This window comes from Sander lucioperca, chromosome 13 (assembly GCF_008315115.2).
Source record: "Sander lucioperca isolate FBNREF2018 chromosome 13, SLUC_FBN_1.2, whole genome shotgun sequence".
NCBI classification, from domain to species: domain Eukaryota; kingdom Metazoa; phylum Chordata; class Actinopteri; order Perciformes; family Percidae; genus Sander; species Sander lucioperca.
The window spans coordinates 6,215,814-6,235,277 of NC_050185.1; the positions used below are offsets into that span (position 1 = coordinate 6,215,814).

At 42.5% G+C, this 19,464-nt stretch overlaps 1 protein-coding gene across 2 annotated transcripts in view; it reads right to left on the reverse strand.

Annotated features, from left to right (window-relative positions):
• Positions 1 to 19,464, reverse strand: part of spns2 (spinster homolog 2 (Drosophila)) — a 69,251-nt gene that overhangs the window by 36,407 nt on the left and 13,380 nt on the right. For both annotated transcript variants that reach the window (XM_036008700.1, XM_031310707.2), the window contains exon 2: positions 12,688 to 12,753. In XM_036008700.1, the coding sequence (XP_035864593.1) occupies positions 12,688 to 12,753 (66 nt within the window). The remainder of the gene's footprint in view (positions 1 to 12,687; positions 12,754 to 19,464) is intronic.

Below are 19,464 nucleotides of genomic sequence, written 5' to 3' on the forward strand. Positions count from 1 at the left end.
GTCTACAGTAATGAAAAAGAAAGAAAAAAAAAAAGAATACAATGAATTCTAATTCTGGTCTTACATGTGCTTCAGGTAGGAGTGCCAAACTGGTTCTGATGTTCTTTAATTTCCAAATAAGATGCTGTGCATATTTCTCACAGTACCTCAGCGAGCAATTCACATCAATTACCATAGTTTTAGCACATTCCATGAGAGGACAATGGCTGTGCGAGAAGTCTAAAAGCAGACACAATAACAGGTATTCCTGAGAGTCAGGTGTGACATTAATGTGGTGTCAGACACAGGTGAATCATGCTGAATGTGTCCGCTGGTTACCTCTAAGCACTTAGAAACAGTATGGTACTGTAAATGTCAAAGTCCTAACTAAATCATTTATCATCCTTTATTATCATCACCATCCTCGATAATTATCTTTTATCATGAGCGGAACTGTATGAACCCTTTAACAAATGTCTCATGGTCAATTGGTACCAAAGCCTTTCATAGTTGAAGCATGAAATGAATTTAATTTGGTTGGTCGAATTATGCTTTTTCTTCTGCTTAGGTCTGATGTGGATATTTTTCATATTCTTTTTAGGAGACATTTTAAAGTAGAAGAACTCGCATAAGTATTTAGCATTTAAAGGCACAGTGACAAGACACATGAATACCCTAAATATGGTACAGTGTAGCCTCTCAGAAGTGATTAATAACATTAAATATAAATATCAACCCCCCCACACACACACACACACACACACACACACAGTGGGAGACTACAAACACCGGACGTCCAGCTCTGTCTTTGATTGGCCAGCAGAACAATACCTCCTGGGATGACTCACCCCCTATGATTCAATGCCACTGTGAATAGAGCATCAGGAGGAGATGCAGACACACGTATGTTGTGTATGTGTATGTATGTATGTGTGTGTGTGTGTGTGTGTGTGTGTGTGTGTGTGTGTGTGTGTGTGTGTGTCAGTGTGCGTGTGTGCGTGTGTGTGTGTGTGTGTCTGTGTGTGTGTGTGTGTGTGTGTGTGTGTGTGTGTGTGTGTGTGTGATTGTTATTCACTAAGCCTGTACGGATACATTTCCCTATGAAACACTAGTTTTCCCTGAAGAGAGCACCTGTGAGGCTCTGCTATCGGCCGTAGGATACCAAATGCTCAGCAGCCCATTTGATCCTTTTTTTGAAAAACAGAAATGCATTGAGACACTTGCATATGGAGTAAGTCACATTTCTCTTGAAGGTGACTGACAGTGATTGAGAAGTGGAAATGAAAGTACTAAAGGCATGTTAATCCCTTAAGAAAGTATACTGCTGCTCCCTTTACAGTAAGCTCCTACCTCTGAGATTAGACTTTTGCAGTAAATATGATTTTGAAAATAAAATACATTTTTATTTTATATTTTATTTAATATCAAGTGGCACAGAGCAATGCTGCAGTGGCAGATTGCAAAATGGAGGATTTCAAGGACACATTTGATTCTTTGGGTTATTGAAAATAAGAATGAATAACCACAAGAAGCTGAACAGAGGAAAATCAGTAACATTCAAGAGTATTTGTTACCTACATGGGATGCAAACCAATAAAGCATAGTAATAAATTACACCACTATTATGCTCTCTACCGCCAGATCTCACCAATTTGGTCTGCTTTTCTGTCATCTTTTATTTATTTATTTTAGGTTTGTGATATGGGTATTTCCCACTGTAGCTGAAGGCACTGTCATCCCTGCAGCTGTGAAACCTGACAGTCAGGATAGACAGTCGAACCAAGGGACAGCAGTTTGAGGAATTCAAATGTCCTTCAGCTGCCAGAGACAGAATTAGAGGAACAGGAGAAGCACATCCTGTGTGCAGGTCTGTACATGTCTGCAGGCTAGGCCTTGTCATTCGGTGCCATTTACAGCACCGCCGAGTGTCACTTTGACCTGTAAGCTGCGGACGAGGTGTGGGTCTTGGTGTCAGCGTTCAGCACATCGCAAACACGCCACTTCCATAAATACAACTTCCCTCTTCGGTGCCTTTTGTGCTTCGGTTCTTTTTGTCATTACAAGGTTATCTACTTGCTGCAAACGGAGGCGTTACTATGGATGAATAATGTCTGTTAGTCAGTGAAAACAGCTTCCTAACTCAAGGTCTCAAGTCTAGGCCGAAATCATCTCTTTTATCATACGGATTATATAATCAACTGTGTAATGCTTTGTATGAATGCACTGCTATGGACGTAACCAGTGATGCCGGGTAAAAAAAGTGGTCAGATTAGAGTAACGTGTTACTCTAATCTGACCACTTTTTTCAGTAACAAGTAATCTAACGCGTTACTATTTCCAAACCAGTAATCAGATTAAAGTTACTTATCCAAGTCACTGTGCGTTACTATTTTTGTCATTTTCCTTAGTAAAAATATATATTGTTTTTACTTTCTTCTTGCATCTCGGGGAGTGAAGTCACGTATGCGACGACAAGTCACATTTTCAGCATGTGGACAGGTCACGTGTACCACGCAGTGACACAAACGTAAACAACAATGGAGGGAGGAGAGAGATGCGCGTTTTCTAGCTGGAAATACAGTCACTATTTTGAGCTTGTGTCAGCTATAGATGGCAATATTAAGGTTCGTTGTACACTCTGTGCTGGTGGCGACAAAGTGCTATCTAGCTACAAAAACACTACGTCAAATTTGAAGAAACATTTGGAGTCGCAGCACTGCAGTCAAACTTACAGAGCAAGTCCCACCAGGTGGTGCGAAGCAAAGAGCAGAAGATCCCCCACCACCCAAACAACAAAAGCTGGACTTCGGTGCAAAACCAGTAAGTGGGGGAGAGTTGAAGAAGTTGGTCGGGCAGTATGTTGTAGAGGAATTGCTGCCCTTAAACACGGTTGACTCGCCTTCGTTTCGTGTGATAATAAACAAGATCCCTACTACTGGCAATGCCGAGCTGCCTCACAGTAAACCGGTTGTCATTTTTATGTTGAGGCTGTGGGGGTGTTGTCAGCAGCTGCTGAATGTAACTAATAAAGTAACTTGTAATCTAACTTAGTTACTTTTAAAATCAAGTAATCTGTAAAGTAACTAAATTACTTTTAAAATCAAGTAATCTGTAAAGTAACTAAGTTACTTTTTCAAAGTAACTGTGGCAACACTGGACGTAACAACAAAAGAGTCAAACGCACTGTTGGGCAGAACCATTCAGTCCAAAAATATGTGAGAATTTGTGCTTGTGATACGATGATACAATACATTTGTCATTTAAATATAATGTGAGAACCACACTTATGGTTACCAGTTCAAACATTGTGTAGAAGGCACTGGCAATGTTGTGGAAATACAGGTAACCCAACCCTCCGCACCACTGTCAAGGATCTCATCACACACAGAATGTCAGGCACTCCAGCCATATGTAACTCTTCTCAGTAAAGGAACATAATACCATGTAGTCTATTACATTAACATTCCACTCTACAGCAGATAACAGGGATGCATGGATGCAATTTTAGAAAACTGATCAAAAGACACAGAATGAATGAATTTGTCCGTGATATTGGACTGCCACTTCAGTGTATTTGGCATGAGCTGCTGGCTGACACATCTTTGACAACACCGCCCACTAAATCTGTGGCAAAACTGTTCTGTAAGAGCTTTTTCTTCACAGGGTGAAACTTTCATGATAAATGCACGTCAGTTCTAATTCTAAAGGAGAAACTTTTTGGCACTTACATATACACGTTTATTTAAACAGGTAAGTCCCATTGAGATCAAGATCTCATTTTCAAGAGAGACCTGAGTATATAATTGTATCAATAAAACACAAAACAAACGGTTTAAAATGTACGGGTACAATATCAATCGCGATAATTACAATAATAGCATTAAAAACAGTCACAGCTAAAATCAATCAGGATTGTGACTAGGTTTCTGAATGGAACCATTGAAACCAGAGTATCAAGCTTCAAAGTACCCTGCAATTCATTCTAAATGTATGGTGCAAAGAATCTAAAACAGTCTTTCCCAGATCCCAGATTTAATTCTAGGAACCTGCAGCACTAGCCAGTCCTGTGAGCAGGTGGTATGTGTTCCAACTCTCCAGCCAATAAGTGATGTCAAATATAAGAAGAAGCCCTTTATAAATAAAAAAAAATAAAAATAAATGCTAATCACTTCTAATGGAAAGAGAAGGCCAACCCACTTATGGTGGTATTAGAGCCTGCTGTCTCTACGACAGCCACAGGTGTCCTGATTCGAACTGATTCATGTGCATGTTTGTACACACGGAAAAGCACCTGAATTCTTTCACTGGCACATGTGAAGCAACGCTCCATGAATTTCCAGGTAGAAGAATCCTCATTGTTTCCAAGAAGGAAGAGACTATGTATCAGTTTAATAATGTCCTAAACTCCCTACGTGGAAGCTTATTATTAGTGTGCAATTTAAAGCAGCCATATTATGCTCATTTTCAGGTTCATAATTGTATTTTAAGGTTGTACCAGAATAGGTTTACATGGTTTAATTTTCAAAAAACACCATATTTTTGTTGTACTGCACCACTCTCTCTCACTGCTGCAGATCCTCTTTTCAGCTGGTCTCTGTTTTAGCTACAGAGTGAGACCTCTTTTCTTCTTCTTCTTCTGTACTATCTTTGATTGCATTCGCACATGTGCACTAGCTCAGATGTAGATCATGTCAGCTAGCTAGCTCCATAGACAGTAAAAGAAAGGCTGTTTCTACAACTTCGGTCACTTACAAGGCAGGATTAGCTGGGAGACTTCTAAATGAGGGCGCACATGTAAGTAGTTCTTTTGTAGATTATGGAGAACTTGTGTGTATTGTAGCAGTGCTTTGCTATTGAGAACGAGGTAGCATGCTAGCGTTAGCATGCTAGCGTTAGCATGCTAGCGTTAGCGCTACGAGCTAATGGTTGCGGTTAGCCTGCTCGTTTCGGCTTGTGACGTCACAAGCCGTGCCGATTTTGAACAGCTCACCCAGAGACTGAAGGCAGGACACATTCAGAAACCGTATCTCACTCTAAACAGCATGGATGGATTTTTTTCAAAGTTTGTATGAGTGTGGAAGCACCAGAGACACAACATAACACCCCAAATCCCAGAAAAAGTGATTTTTTTCATAATATGGGCACTTTAAATATTGTTTTTAAATCTTTGTTATAGCAGCTCTCTCTCTCTCTCTCTCTCTCTGCAAGATTATTGAGTATTATATTTAGGATTATTCATGTTTAGTATGGTATTACATTTGACAACTATTCTAGTATAAAGCAAATGTGCAATTCTAGTATTACAGAGGTTATAATGGCAAGGTAAGTTTACTGCTGTGGACAGCATGTAGTTGTTCAAGAGAATGCAGCCTGGAGGTTTGCACCGTCTCTAGTGTATTCTATTTAATAAAGTATTAAATCAAAAGCTGTTTACTGGAGTTCTGGGTCTCATAATAGGCTCCATATGTTTGTATCCATATAGAGCAGAGCAATTTACTTTCACTATAATATTCAGATAGAATGAGAAAGAGAGAACATCAATATTTTATTAACTTGATCGTGCTACTGACTGGAATAGTCTGCAAAGAAAAGACATGCCATGCCATTATGTCATCACCAACTAATCAGAGGTGACCAGTGTGTTGTGTTTTCTATCAGGTGTGCAGTAGCAGTGGGAGAGGCAGCTTTGTTTCTTCTTCCTCTAATGATTAATGGGACTGCCTGTGGAGGGTGTGACACATAACTTTGGTTTGAGTATGACACCGGAGCTGACCAATGCGTCTTAACTCAGACATTCTAATACATCACATCTCTGCCTCCTGGAATCCCCTTTTTTTGGCGCCCCAAACATTTCTGCATTCCTCAAATTTCTGATCACCGCTAATTCCCTCTCCGAAACTCCTCCGTTCAAGACTTCACCAGTTTTGGATTACCAATGCTGTTTGATAAATGCCACATGCAGCCTGGGAAATACCCGTGCAGCACTCTCTCGCCTGTTTCTGTCAAGCTCAGCAGCTTATTCCTGCAGAAGCTGCCATCATGCGCAACCTAATGCCAACTTAAACCCCTTTTCTTTTATTCAATCGTTCTGGTACTCTGAGAGCTTGATAGCCTGTCGCAGCCGCTGCAGCTGCAGCACAACTCTCTACTACCTGCTGAATGTGAGAGTTGCAGCTGGGGAGAATTACACGCTGCTACAAATTCCAAGCGGACTGGCAAGAGTGCACTGGAACATCATCTTTTGCACATTACCAGTGCATATTATAAGCAAACACATATGGTTATAATAAGACTAAAGAAAGGTGCTTGCTTCTGTACTAAAATCAAAACAGTAGTGAGATGTGCAGTCAGTTACTGTAAGTTCCAGACTGCGATCCAAGCTGCAGCATTAATAAAAACATGTAGTTATTTTTTCCCAGGGATACTTTCCTGTGGTTGGTGACATGGCAGCGAGCTGAGATCCAGCAGAGCACTGGAGCGCAGGGTGAGGAGTTTTTCTTTCCTGCCATTTTCCTGCAGTAACTACAGGAGCAGCCAGCTTAATGACAAGCTCCGGCTGAAATGACAGAGGACCCTGCTTGTCTGTGTTTGTGTTCTTGTATGTTACCCTTGTTATTGGGACTAATGGGATATGTAAAGCAGGGCTGACACACACTAGAGTGCGGATTATTCTGTCCGAGCCCGGCCTGCGTCCGACAGAGCAGTAACCGAACCCGGCCCGAGCCCGACAGGCATTAAGATATTTATGTCCGAGCCCGACACAGTTAAAATCTAATTTTTTTCTCATACTAATGACAAATGTGTGTTTGTTTGTGTGGAAAGCCTGCTTTTATTAAGCAACTGTAGGAAGGCATTCGGAAATGTCAACAGATGAGCGCATCAGCGCACACGGGGCAACAAGCGCACGTTAACACAGGCGCGCAGTTGGCTACCTACATAATAAGCTTTTTTAAATTTAAAATGTTCAATGCCTTATCGCGCTGATGTGACCGAGCCCGACCCGAACCCGAACATCATTTCTAAATATCTGTCCGAACCTGGCTCGGTTCGGGTATCCATCCTCTAACACACCCACACACACACACACACACACACACACACACACACACACACACACACACACACACACACACACACACACACACACACACACACACACACACACACACACACACACACACACACACACACACACACATTCCACACCCTCAAACACATGCTGGATTCATACAAACCAAGTCAAGGTCAAAGATAGGGCTGCTTCTTGCTCATTTGGTCTGTTTTCATTCATCAATAAAAGAGTGTTTGTGTGTGTGTGTGTGTGTGTGTGTGTGTGTGTGTGTGTGTGTTCTTGTTTAACTATATTTGTGGGGTGCAAAAATCAGGAATACAGTATACTTGTGGGGTCCAGACAGCTTTGTGGGGCCAAAATGCTGGACCCCACAAGTTTAAAGGGCTGTTTGAGGGTTAAGACTTGGTTTTAGGATTAGGGTTAGAATTAGGTTATGGTTAGGGTGAGGGTAAGGGTTAAGGTTAGGCATTTAGTTGTGATGGTTAAGGTTAGGGTAAGGGGCTAGGGAATGCATTATGTCAATGACGGGTCCCCACAAAGATAGTGCCACGCACTATGTGTGTGTGTTTTCGTGTGTGTGTGTTTCTAATTGATCTGTTGGTGTCACTCGAAGCAGAAATACTGGAGCAGCCTCCCGTGGCTTCAAACAATCGATCGGTGTTCAGCCTCGTTTTCTGAGAAGCAGGAGAAAATATCACCCGAGATCTTAATGCCAGAAATGCTCGATCACGAAATATCAGGCCTATTTTAATCAGGCTCTACCAAAACAACCCCACCTCCTCAGTGTTTGTGCAGTTTCTGTGGTGCTTAAAAATAAGAGGCGATTAGAGATCTGATATGACGTTTACTTGAAGAGGGGTTGACAGAACGCTTGTTTAATTGGCCTTAAAATCCTGATTGGATTGGCAGTCACTCATGGCCAGTGCTGTTGGTTCGTTGACAGGAAGTGAGGGGGAAGGAGACGGGGAGCAGGGTGCCACTCATCACCCAACAGCTGCCCTCCTCCGAGACATGGCCTATAAAAACAGCCTGAGATGGAGACACACATACACACATGATGCAACGCATACACGATGCAACATCAGGTCATCGTTCTATTCTAGTCTCAGCAGGAGAGGGGCTGCTGAACACCATCACAATGCAATTATTTGGCTTTGGGAATCAATAGTGGAGAAGAATAAACCTCGCTGCCATGCATGACCAGAAAGAGGAAGTCACAGGTGGCTCTTTCTATTTCCTCCAATTCCCTTCATCCCTCTGTCTTCTCTAACTTCTATAAGGTGCCAGTGGGAGTGACAACAAGGCACCAACAGCTGCCAAACTGCTGATAGAGAGATAGAGATAGAGAGATAGAGAAAGAGAGAGAGGGAGAGAGAGAGAGAGAGAGAGAGAGGAGGTATACAGAGGGATACCAACGAGGGCAAGAGACAAAATAGGAGCAGCTGTGAGGGGCCAAAACAGCTGATCAAGCACTGATAGCACAACTTCCCACTGTGTAAGAGGAAATCAGAGAGGCCTTCATTCAACGGTAGACACTGACCATGATCCCATACAACTGGCCACACCTCAGACCCAGTAAATAACAGGTTGCCACAGCTATAGCTGGGATAAACCATCAGTGGCAAAACCCTCACTTCTACTTAGTACAATGCTGACTTCTTGCGGTTAAGGCTCGAAGCTTTTTATGTGTAAGTCTGATGTGTTAACGGAGCTCAAGCCTGTCTTACTCTGCACCTGTGGCCTCATTTCTTACAGCTCACATACTGGCTGTAAGGCAGACTGACACCATGTTAAGACTGTGTGTGTGTGTGTGTGTGTGTGTGTGTGTGTGTGTGTGTGTGTGTGTGTGTGTGTGTGTGTGTGTGTGTGTGTGTGTGTGTGTGTGTGTGTGTGTGCTGGTGTCCTGTTACAGACATGGTGGGCAGCCACACACAGAACAGGGTACAGACAGTCTGCGAGCTGTTTTAAGCGCCGGCTCCTTATCAAGCCTCCGCCCCACTGTATATCCAGCCAGACTGACCCCAATAACTCTGCTTCCATGCTAAACCAGCGGCGGATAATTACTATGTCAGCTTCCATTGTAAGGGATGATTCAACCCATTAAGATTTTTTTTGTGATTTGCCTCAAAGCACTTGAATACAATAACCTCAGCGCGTTAACAGGAGGAGAGAGAGCCTTCTCTCAGATTTCTCCGTCTGGTTAACAAAAGTGCTCAAAAGTCCCCACAAACCAAAGGTAATACCATCCAGGTGAACCCCCTCTCCTCTTCCTCTCTTCCATTAACCTTTGGTTCCCCTTGTACCCTTGGGACTGATCCTGTTCACAGCTGCGTGTGAGTGTCATTCACTTAGCCGCTACCCGGGGGCCATTAGCACGGAGGCCTGTCATCTCCAGTGGGAGCGCTGAGCTCAGGCTGCCCCGGTGCTCTGACAGGCCTGCTGAGCTCAGGTGAAACCATCTCACCATTCTGACGGACAGGCCAAAGAGCTCCAGGCTCATACAGCCCGCCTTTACCCCTAACTTGACTGACGGCTAGGACACCTTATCCTCTTATACAAAGAGTTGGGACCTCACCTCAGGCAATAATGACACAGAAATGAGCACATACCTCACGTCAATTTCTGTTGTGTAAGCTGCTTTTGGAAGGGCTGGTGTTGCCAAATAACAGAAATGACTGGTGCTGCGGAGATTGAGCTCACCACAATGTATTTTCCATGGGTTGTCCTTTAGCATAAAAAACACCATGTTTACACTCAACGCACTGCAAAACGCATCCATCTTACCAGGCCATTCAGTCTCAAGACCTCTGTTTCTTATTTTCTTGTCAACAGAGGTGTGATCATTTCTTCTCTTGACATGAATATCAATATCTTAAAACAAGATATGGAGAGGAACATTTCTTTAGCGGATAATAACAAATGAAAAACAACTTGATTTTCATTGGAAACAGATACAATTTTCTAATGCCACTCCACGATTGTGGGCTTGTTCCGGGAAAATTACATTTTACGAGTCAAAAATAGACAAAACATCCAAACAACAATCCAAATGAAAAGACTGCAGCATGTCTAAAGGGCTCCTCTGGTGCTCAGTCAGGCTAGTATTTCCCAAAGCAAACAACTTGTCAGTAACTTCTAGATATAGGACATTTTTCATTCCAGTAGTTCTGATCACGAGCCAAAGAAAAGGGTCAAAACTATCCTTTACTCAAACTGAACCAGAACAGAGCTCATAAAGTGATTCTGACTCACACGTGTGTTTGTTCTACGACTCGGATCCTGTAGTGTGTGGTTAGTGTTTTTTAAAAGTGTGAGGGTGACCTGGCAGCAGAGAAATAGAGAGAACCTCAGCGCGCACATCACCCACCGCCTGTAAAACACCTACGTTGGCAGTTTGCTTTCCCAGGTGGACGTAAGCTGCCAGGACAGAGGGAGCGAGGACGGAGGGAAGGCAGAGCCGGGCCTGGCCTGCAGATGCTCACAGAGGCAGGGATTGTTCCCTCTGGAGACGGAAGTGGGGTGTGGGGGAAACCGGAAGGAACACGTGCATACTGTAAACATACACATACACACACACACACACTGAGACTCTGCCTTCTTGCTCCATGATTACGTCAACCTCCTAACCTATTCTTCACACCTAGGCTCCCTGTCTGGGCCTACCCTGCTCTCACAGCTTAAGGCCCGGACACCCAGCATTCCTCAGGCCAGTGTGAGAAAGAGGTTGCCTGGGGATCAGGGGCCAAGCGGAGTCTGAACCATGACAGGCCGGGACAGGCCAGGCAAACCAAAACTCACAGCAGCCCTGCTTTAAGCCTGAACAACAGGGAGCCTCTCAGAGACGGTACAGAGGGCAAATAAGCTACACATGCCCCCCTACTACAACATACTGTGCAACATACTGTGTGTGTGTTTAAGTGTGTGTGAGTCCGTGTGGTAGTGTACATAACCCAGATAATGAGCCAATGCAAACAGAATTAAGAGTCAAACACCCTTCACAGTTTCCTGTTTCTTGTTATGATTTCGGTGCAGGTCAATGTGTTTTCACAAATTCAGGTACCCTGATTAAATAAAACTAATAAATGATTTTACATATCAGGACCTTATTACCATTCTGTACAGGTATCATCTGATGATGGAATACATGTCTTGAGACCACTTAGGTAGGGTTAGGGTGGTTAGGGGTTTTCTTCTTCTTGTAGGTTGTAAATAACATTGTATAATACATGTTTCCTTTTTTATCCAAACAATATTTATAAGGTGTATTATTTGCTAGTGTCTGAGCCCCTTTACACAAGCTTTAAATAGCTTACCACGTTGTCCCATTTCACATATCTGCATTTGTCTCCACTTGTCTTTTAACTTTTGTGAATCAATTGAACTGAACTGAAGTGATATAAAAAAGTTGCTTTGAAACACAATGCCTACTTCATCTTTTGGCTACTGCTGCTGCAAAAATAAATCAACAAAAACATAAAAAAGAAGATGAAGGGGAGAAGTGTGTAAAGGAAAAGAGTTTCTGGTAGACAATTAACTTCAGTGAAATATAGATTCCTCGTCAAACTGGCTGGAAATGACATTTGGAATTGATAAAGTGGCGTATTCACTGAAAAGCAAACAGAACACTGATTTCTTTTTGGTGCTGGATATTTCTGTCCCCACCACACCATTCGGCTCACCTAAAGTTAGTCTAAGAACATCAAGTGAAGGAGGAAAACACTGGGCGGTATTCTTTCCCACACAAACTCAAACCTGCCTGCCTGCCCTCAATGGCACTTTGTGTGCAAGTTTGTTGGTGTTTGAATGAGTTTGAGGGCACACGGAGACGAGACTGGGTCCTGTCCTCCAATGAGAGGGCTTTGCAAGGTATCTCGCTAAAAAGGTGAATTCATCGAGGTCTAGAGTGGAACAGGAAACCCTGCCCCGAGCCAGAGTCCTCTGACGCTGCGGGTACATGCATGCAGGCTCTCAGGAGAACAGCCTGCCTGGCTCCTGACTGTGTTTTCCTTTCTATTGACCTGCCCTGCTGCCGCTGTTAGGAAATCTCACTCCCTCACTTAGCCTGCAATACAGTGGTGCTAAGTATTCAAAATATTTAGAAGACCTCAACATTGTTGGCGGTGTAACTTTCAGATACTCTTCTGATCAATGCCCATAGAGATAGACATACATTCTTGCAAAATAAATTTGAGGCAGTATGAGGCAATTTATCTTGTAATTTTTTGAATTCTGTTCAAAACGTTCAGCTTTGCAGACTATAAATTAGAGGCAGGAGAGATGAGCCAACTTTTATCTGTTTTCTGAGAAAACTCAAACTGGCTATCTGTTTAAATAAAGCACTTTGATTAAGGAAAAAAGATAACAGCTTTTAGTAATTCATTGTGTAAATAAACTCCATGATGTGTAGCATTCTTATACATGTAAATTGTGCTGTCAATATCTCTACCTACCTTGGTAAAAGTGTGTGAAAAGAGCATTTTTGCTAGGACCTAGGGTCAGAGCCACTGCCTTTCATTGCTCCATCCAAAACATAAGTGTTACACAATAATTACCCTCATCACACGAGAATGGGTTGAGGTGTTGAGCTGAAATTTTTCACAGCTACAATTATGGGATTAAAGGAGATTTAGACCTACCTGTTTGCAACAAGCCAATTCCACTGTCTGATACTCCGTAATGCCGCTGGATGTCAAGCAGAACACCTGTAAACAGAAGTAGAGGGGAAACATGTATGTGGTTTCAAGACATAAAAATAATCATAATAATCACAGGTACTGAAACAAAGAGCTCTTTTGGATTTATAGTTAAATTGATTCTGGCTTTATGGTAGTCTTTTGTGGCTTGTGATTATTGTTGGATATGATGGATAGACAGTACTCAAAGGTTATCATTCACTTAATATCCCTGACGAGTGGTCTAATATCTCTGATAAGTGCTCTCTTGGCTGCCATACAGAGCTAAACTTTAAGTAAATGGCTGCAAACATTTCACCGTGGAGTGTTATCTACCAACAATTTCTGGCGGTAAATCGCTAAACACACAAAAACACTTCCATAACACACACACACACACACACACACACACACACACACACACACACACACACACACACACACACACACACACACACAGAGCTCTGGGGAGCAGCTCCAGCACTGTGACTAGGGTTGACTTTTGGCTTTACCAGATGACACTGCAACCGCCTGTATGAGGGCAATATTTCTGGTGGCTTTCATCAGTCCCACAGACATACAGAAGCACCATACCATCGCTCCACTATGAGAAACCACAACGCCTTTGAAGTCGTGTTAATCCTGTTACCGTAACCCGAGAGCAGTTATGCTGGAATGGAGAACATTCACTTAGTGTGCATGTCTCTAATGCATTAATGAAGTGAATGACACCTGGTGCCCGGGCCAAAGGTAGGACAAGGAATGCATGTGAACAGCTGAATATCTGCTCATCACAACATTATTACTTATGTGTGTTCAACGATTCGAGCATGCAGAGCATGAACAAGAAATCTCATAAACTTTTTAACACATCATAAACATCAAAAGATGAAAATGAAGAAGAAGATCAGAGGATGATTGATTAGGGTTAAATAAATCCTTTTATAGTGACCATACCATTTAAAGCACCAGTAAACACAAAGCAACACGTGTCACTGAATAAATATCAAATGAATTCTGCTCCTTTTGAGACCACCGTAGTTGGAGTAGGTTCAAAGTCTTATTTTCTAACTGAAAAGGAATACGTTTGCAATCGAGATGCAATGGGGTGTACTTGGTAGTGCTGGCTGTATCTCTGTGTAACTGGCAGGCTGGTCCTGGGGATTGCAACACAGCTCATGAAAATGGAACAGCAGCATGACTAACATTTTAAAAAGCTGGCTGCGCCGTCTGATCTGTCTGCTCCTCTCCTCTGAGGCCCAGCAGACCAGTATGACCCAGCATAACCTGACCTCTATGTAGACTAGTGCACCTGAGTCTCTGCAAACTTTCAGAAATAACTCATGCATCATGCCCTTATCATCTCAAGGTGTTTTGCCTTGGAGGATGATGAGAAAGATCACAGCCAAGCAGGCAAATAATGTACACAGCATAATAGATGTTGATTCTGCTTCCCACGGCATTGGCATTGCCAGTGTCAACAGAGAGACATAGAATGTTTAAAAGGCGATGCGATGCAGATGCAGGTTGGACTGGGACTGTGAGCAGAGACATACGTCAGATTCCTGTCATCTGAGTCAAACCACCTGCTCACATTCTCACACTACAGGCGGCATTCTTGTTCGAAAGCTCCACTCACAATCCTTTGCCTTGTTTCTCTTTCATAAGGATGTGACTTATAGGAAAGGTGCTCCTATGCTAGTGATCAGCCAGTTTCGGTGAAACCAACACTTCAGTCTACTGTCAAAAATGAGGGGAATCTAAATTTCTTGAATGACCATTCAGCAAAAAAAAAACTCTTGGATTTTCTTCATCACCTCTTCATCAAATGTGATAACTAACATTGTTTCTTGTTTGCAGCTCTCACAGCAGTCAGTGCACACAATGTGGCAATGATGCAGCAACTGCCTCAGGACAGGTTAGACTAAATTTACATTTCTCGGCAGGTAAATCTCATTTCATTATCAGTCCAAGTAGAATTGAGGATATTGCATGTTTATGCACCTCAGGGAAGAAAGCAGGTTTGGGTTTGCTGAGCTGATCTGCCACCCTACACTCACACACAGACTCGAAACCACTTATGTTCATAAAACACATCAGGAAGCCATCCCTACATGGCCTTGGCAGACAGGTTGACAGCGACTCTGCCCCCCCCATGTCAAGCCAGTCTACAGCGACAACAGTGTTTAACAGTGTGCTGTACAACTGCAGCTGTACTCTAATTAGCCTGGAAGAAGTTCACACACACACACACACACACACACACACACACACAGCCTGCTGAGAGGGGGATTCCTATGCCAGATGGTGGAGCGTCCCTCCTGGACAGAGTCTGCATTTGTCTGAGCCACACCCGTCTACACTTGCCACACAATTACCAGACAATTACTAAAGGTAGAGTTGGCAGACTGTTAGTTACTGCAACATGAGGGAAACAGAGCTGTGGATGTTACTACAGTAATAATGGAGATTCCTCCAACAAGATTAGATCTATTTAAAAACAAATATACTGTACATAACATTATTTATTACAGTAGCTACATGTGTGTCCATTTAAAAAATTGGTGGATGTCAGATTAAAGCAACAATGTTTATTGTAGTAGATTCAAGTGCAATGAGCTGTGTAATGAAGTGTGCTAATCTGTAAGGGACTACAGAGAGCCAACAGCTCTGTGTTTGTGTAGCAGCCTATCACAACTATCATCTCTACTCTCAATGAGGCCTTTTAATGCTTGGCAATCAAACTCTGTCCTTTTGATTTCCCTGCTCCCCAACATTTCCCCTGCCACCGCCTTTCAGCTGTGTCTCTTCTTTTCTTTACATTTTTTTCCTTAGTCTGCCTGAGATTCATGTTTTTGGATTTTGGAAGGAAATGTAACAACCATTACAGTAAGACAGAGAGATTCAGTGATGTATGTGATGATGACCAAAGCTGGCAGCACCCTGTTTAGTTGCCATGGCAATGCCGTACGAGGTAAAGGTCAAGAGACCACAAAGGAGCTGAGCTTTTCCAAATCTCTAAATCTCTTTTTCTATACTAAGACCCTCATTGCATCTGCTTACATGTCCCTAAGTTACACAGGTTATTATATGATGCCAGAAACACAAACACCATAGCAACAGTGAAAAGAGGGTTATTTTAAATTGTAGCTATATATCAGGTCACCACTACGGTTGCGACAACATTGCAAATAAAACCTCACCAATGCATTTAATTCATTAACAACGTTAATGAGTTTCTCAAGTCTCAGGCCTCCAGGGGTCTGTGTTCATGTGAGCATGATGCCAAGCAAGGACCATGGCAGGAATGTGGATCTTCCTGACAGCACACAACAATAACAGTGACTTCCATCTCCATTCACAGTAAAGCACAGCCACAGCTACTCAGCAGGCCACTCCCTTTGACACACACACACACAGTATACTGTACACTCCCTCAGTTTACCTTGAAAGAAAACATAATGAACATGCTTGAAGGGGTGCATAACCCCATACAGTAGTAAAGGAAAATGCAAGATGAGATCTCCCTTCTATCACATTTACATCTCCTAGACAAAAATGAGCACTAGTCAAGACCAAAGAGAGATTGTGTGCATTTTCTCATTCATTCAGAAATATACACGGTTCAGTCTCACAGTGATCACTGTGTGAGTTCTTTTCTTACAGGTGTCTCATTTCTAGAGTGTTAGCGAGAAGAAAAATGAGAGTAGTGCAAGCTCTCAAATAAGTCTCAATATGATACCAAACAATTGCACTACACTCAATTGTACACTCAATTATATCTCAGTTTATAACATGCAAATCTCAGTGCCCTGGTAGATAACCTGGTAGAGCATGTGCTGCATATAATAGAGTAGTGGTTCCAAAAGTAGGGTCTGGGGACCCCCATGGGGTCCTTGAGTGGGTTCCCAGCACAAAGGGTAAAAATATATATGTTTTACTATAATTCCATCCAATGACAGAATGTATGAGTGTTTTGGTCATGGGTTTCATACACTTTCTGTATTAAAACATATAAAGCAAAATTCCTATCAGCTGGGACCCTGGGACACAATCCTATAAAATGGAGGTCTGTGGTCTAATTTATGTCAGGTGTTTAGAGAAAGTTTAGGGTTCCCAGTTTGGGACTATGCATTAGAGGAATCCTTAGCAGCAGCTTGGTTTAATTCCAACAGATTTGGAAATATATGACAATGTTCAGAATTTGTTCAGAATTTTTTGTCATTCAAATTTCTGACTTTGAATAGGCAGCTGTCCTTTAGTCCATTTGCTTCGACTTGATTCAAGTGACACAACAGTGTAACAGAGCCACATTTCTGTTTTCTTTGACACTTAAGGATTCATGAAGGTATTGTGATGCTCAACTCTACATACTATACGGCTGAAGACAGTTGCTCCCTGCAGTCAACACACAGAGTTGACACTGAGTCTGGGGACCAGTGTGGAGCTGACACTTATTCCACCCTCTCATAAAGTCCGCCTTTATGACCACTTTTTTTCAATGTAGCTTAAGAAAAAAATGACTCAAATTGGTGAACGTTAACATGCCACAAATACTGCATTTAGAGCAGTGAATGGTGAATGATCATTCTTCGATATGAATAGTACTTTCTTTCAGTCTGTTTCCATAATAAGGCCACCAGTAAACTGTTCAATAACTGTAGGATTTGTGAATCAATGTAGAGCAATGCATCTCCATATAACTGAGATAAACATCTTTTTTCTTTAGCATCATGTTTGTAAAAAAACACCACATATAAAATATGATATAATATATGATGACATACAGGGGATTTTTTTGCAATTTCTGGAGGTAAATTTACCCAAAGTCTTCAGTTAAAACAACACAATGGCATGATCCAGAGGAAACATTTAAATGAGGATACAGCGTGCTGTTTTTGCAAGGCCAGCTATCGTGCAGTGACGCACACTGCTAGCATTATTCCTCTGGGACCACCATACACTCACAAATAAGTCAGTAAGTGAACACACACACACCCACACACACCACACCCATACGGCCATACACAGACATGCACACACAGAACTCAATCAGTTTGGAGAGCAGTTTCATATCAAATCCCCAACAGAGACGCATGGATCTCCGGCCCCCCTTGGTTCTATTTCTGCTCATAGAGAAACTAGGCTAAGAGGAAGGAGAGAATAGCGGTCCAATTTAACTGTGACGAGTGTGGAGAGACACAGAGAGAGAGACAGACAGAGGAGAGGAGTCATGAGGAGCAAGAAAATAGGTGGTGGCTACAATCGGGTCAGTCAGGGCTGGATTTGTTTTGTAAAGCATATGTTTCCATTGTTTATATATATATATATATATATATATATATATTGTATGTGTGTGTGTGTGTGTGTTCCCCTTTCCCCTGGATTCACTGTGTGTGTGTGTCTGAGTGAGAGGAGCCAATGGATGGAAGTCATTCATTCTGGCTAGAGTGTGACGGGCAGCGGTGAACCGCTCTGCTGATGTGGCCAGATCCTTCCCCTTCATTCCTGTAAAGGGGTGATCCCTTTTCATGTGTCAACCCCATCAGTATAAATAGTCTGGGAAAGGAAGAGGGGGAACAGAAGGGACATAATGAGTGAGGAGAAAGTGCATCTTTTTTGGTTGTTTTTTGTGACCAATCTTTAGATTTAAGCGTGTGAGAAACTTCAAGTAACAGTGCGGGGAGGTGCAACAGAGTGCAGAGGCAGGCCATGCTGCACAGCGTCTCAGACTGCAGCGAGGAGAAAGCTGACCACAAATATGCCCGACTGTGGCCGGCGGGCTCCTGACCGACTGCTCTCCTCCCTTGCCATGTGGCCACAGTGGGCGGGGGAGCGCTTTTTCCATTCCACTTCCTTTCCCTGCCACACAGAAAGGAAACGTACAGCAAATGTCTGGGAAACCATGTAGAGCTGCCTGCACGGGAGGGACTTCAAAGCTCGTACAAGAGAATAACATCCACAAGAGATGGACTGCACTAGTATTTTTCCTGTTGGTAGTCGAACACACAACTATGTAAGACCTTACATCGTCATTCTATTGACAAGCTTTGAGGCTACTGTTTTAAAGTGAGAAATAAAATACTATCAATCCGACTCTTGAGTCATGTTGATTAAAGGAACCCTGGGGAGTTGTAGACCACTATGCTATGGAGCAATATTTTTATGAGTGAGTCCCTGTTTTGTTTGTGCACACGAAGACGGACCCACAGACACGCGTATGAGCATACTTTGCAAATGTTTTATGAGGAAGGAAACATAATACACACAATAGCTGTGTTCGAAACGGTGTTCGCCATTTTGTAGTGGTGTTCTCAGCGGTTAATTTTATTCACTATATAGTCCACTATAAAATACCCACAATGCACAACTAATACGAGTATACTGTACATATGATGACCCTACATTTTACTCCCGTATACCACAACGCAAAGCGGTCATGTTTTCCCGGAGGAAGAGAAGAAGCAGAAGGACTCGCAAAGTTAGACTACTGGTTTTAGTTCATGTTACTTTTTCTTATTTTGCTGATGTTGATGTGTGGATGTCATATCAAGCCAATGCTTAAAGTTATTATAGTTTACCAAATTCCAATACACCACTATAATACACCAATATCAAAATAACCAAATCAGAACTCCTGCCAGTGTGTGAGGATGAATATGATATATTTCAGTGACATTTGAGACAGCTTTCACTCTAATCTTCTAAATTTGTGACAGCCAAACTGGGGCAAAATCAAAT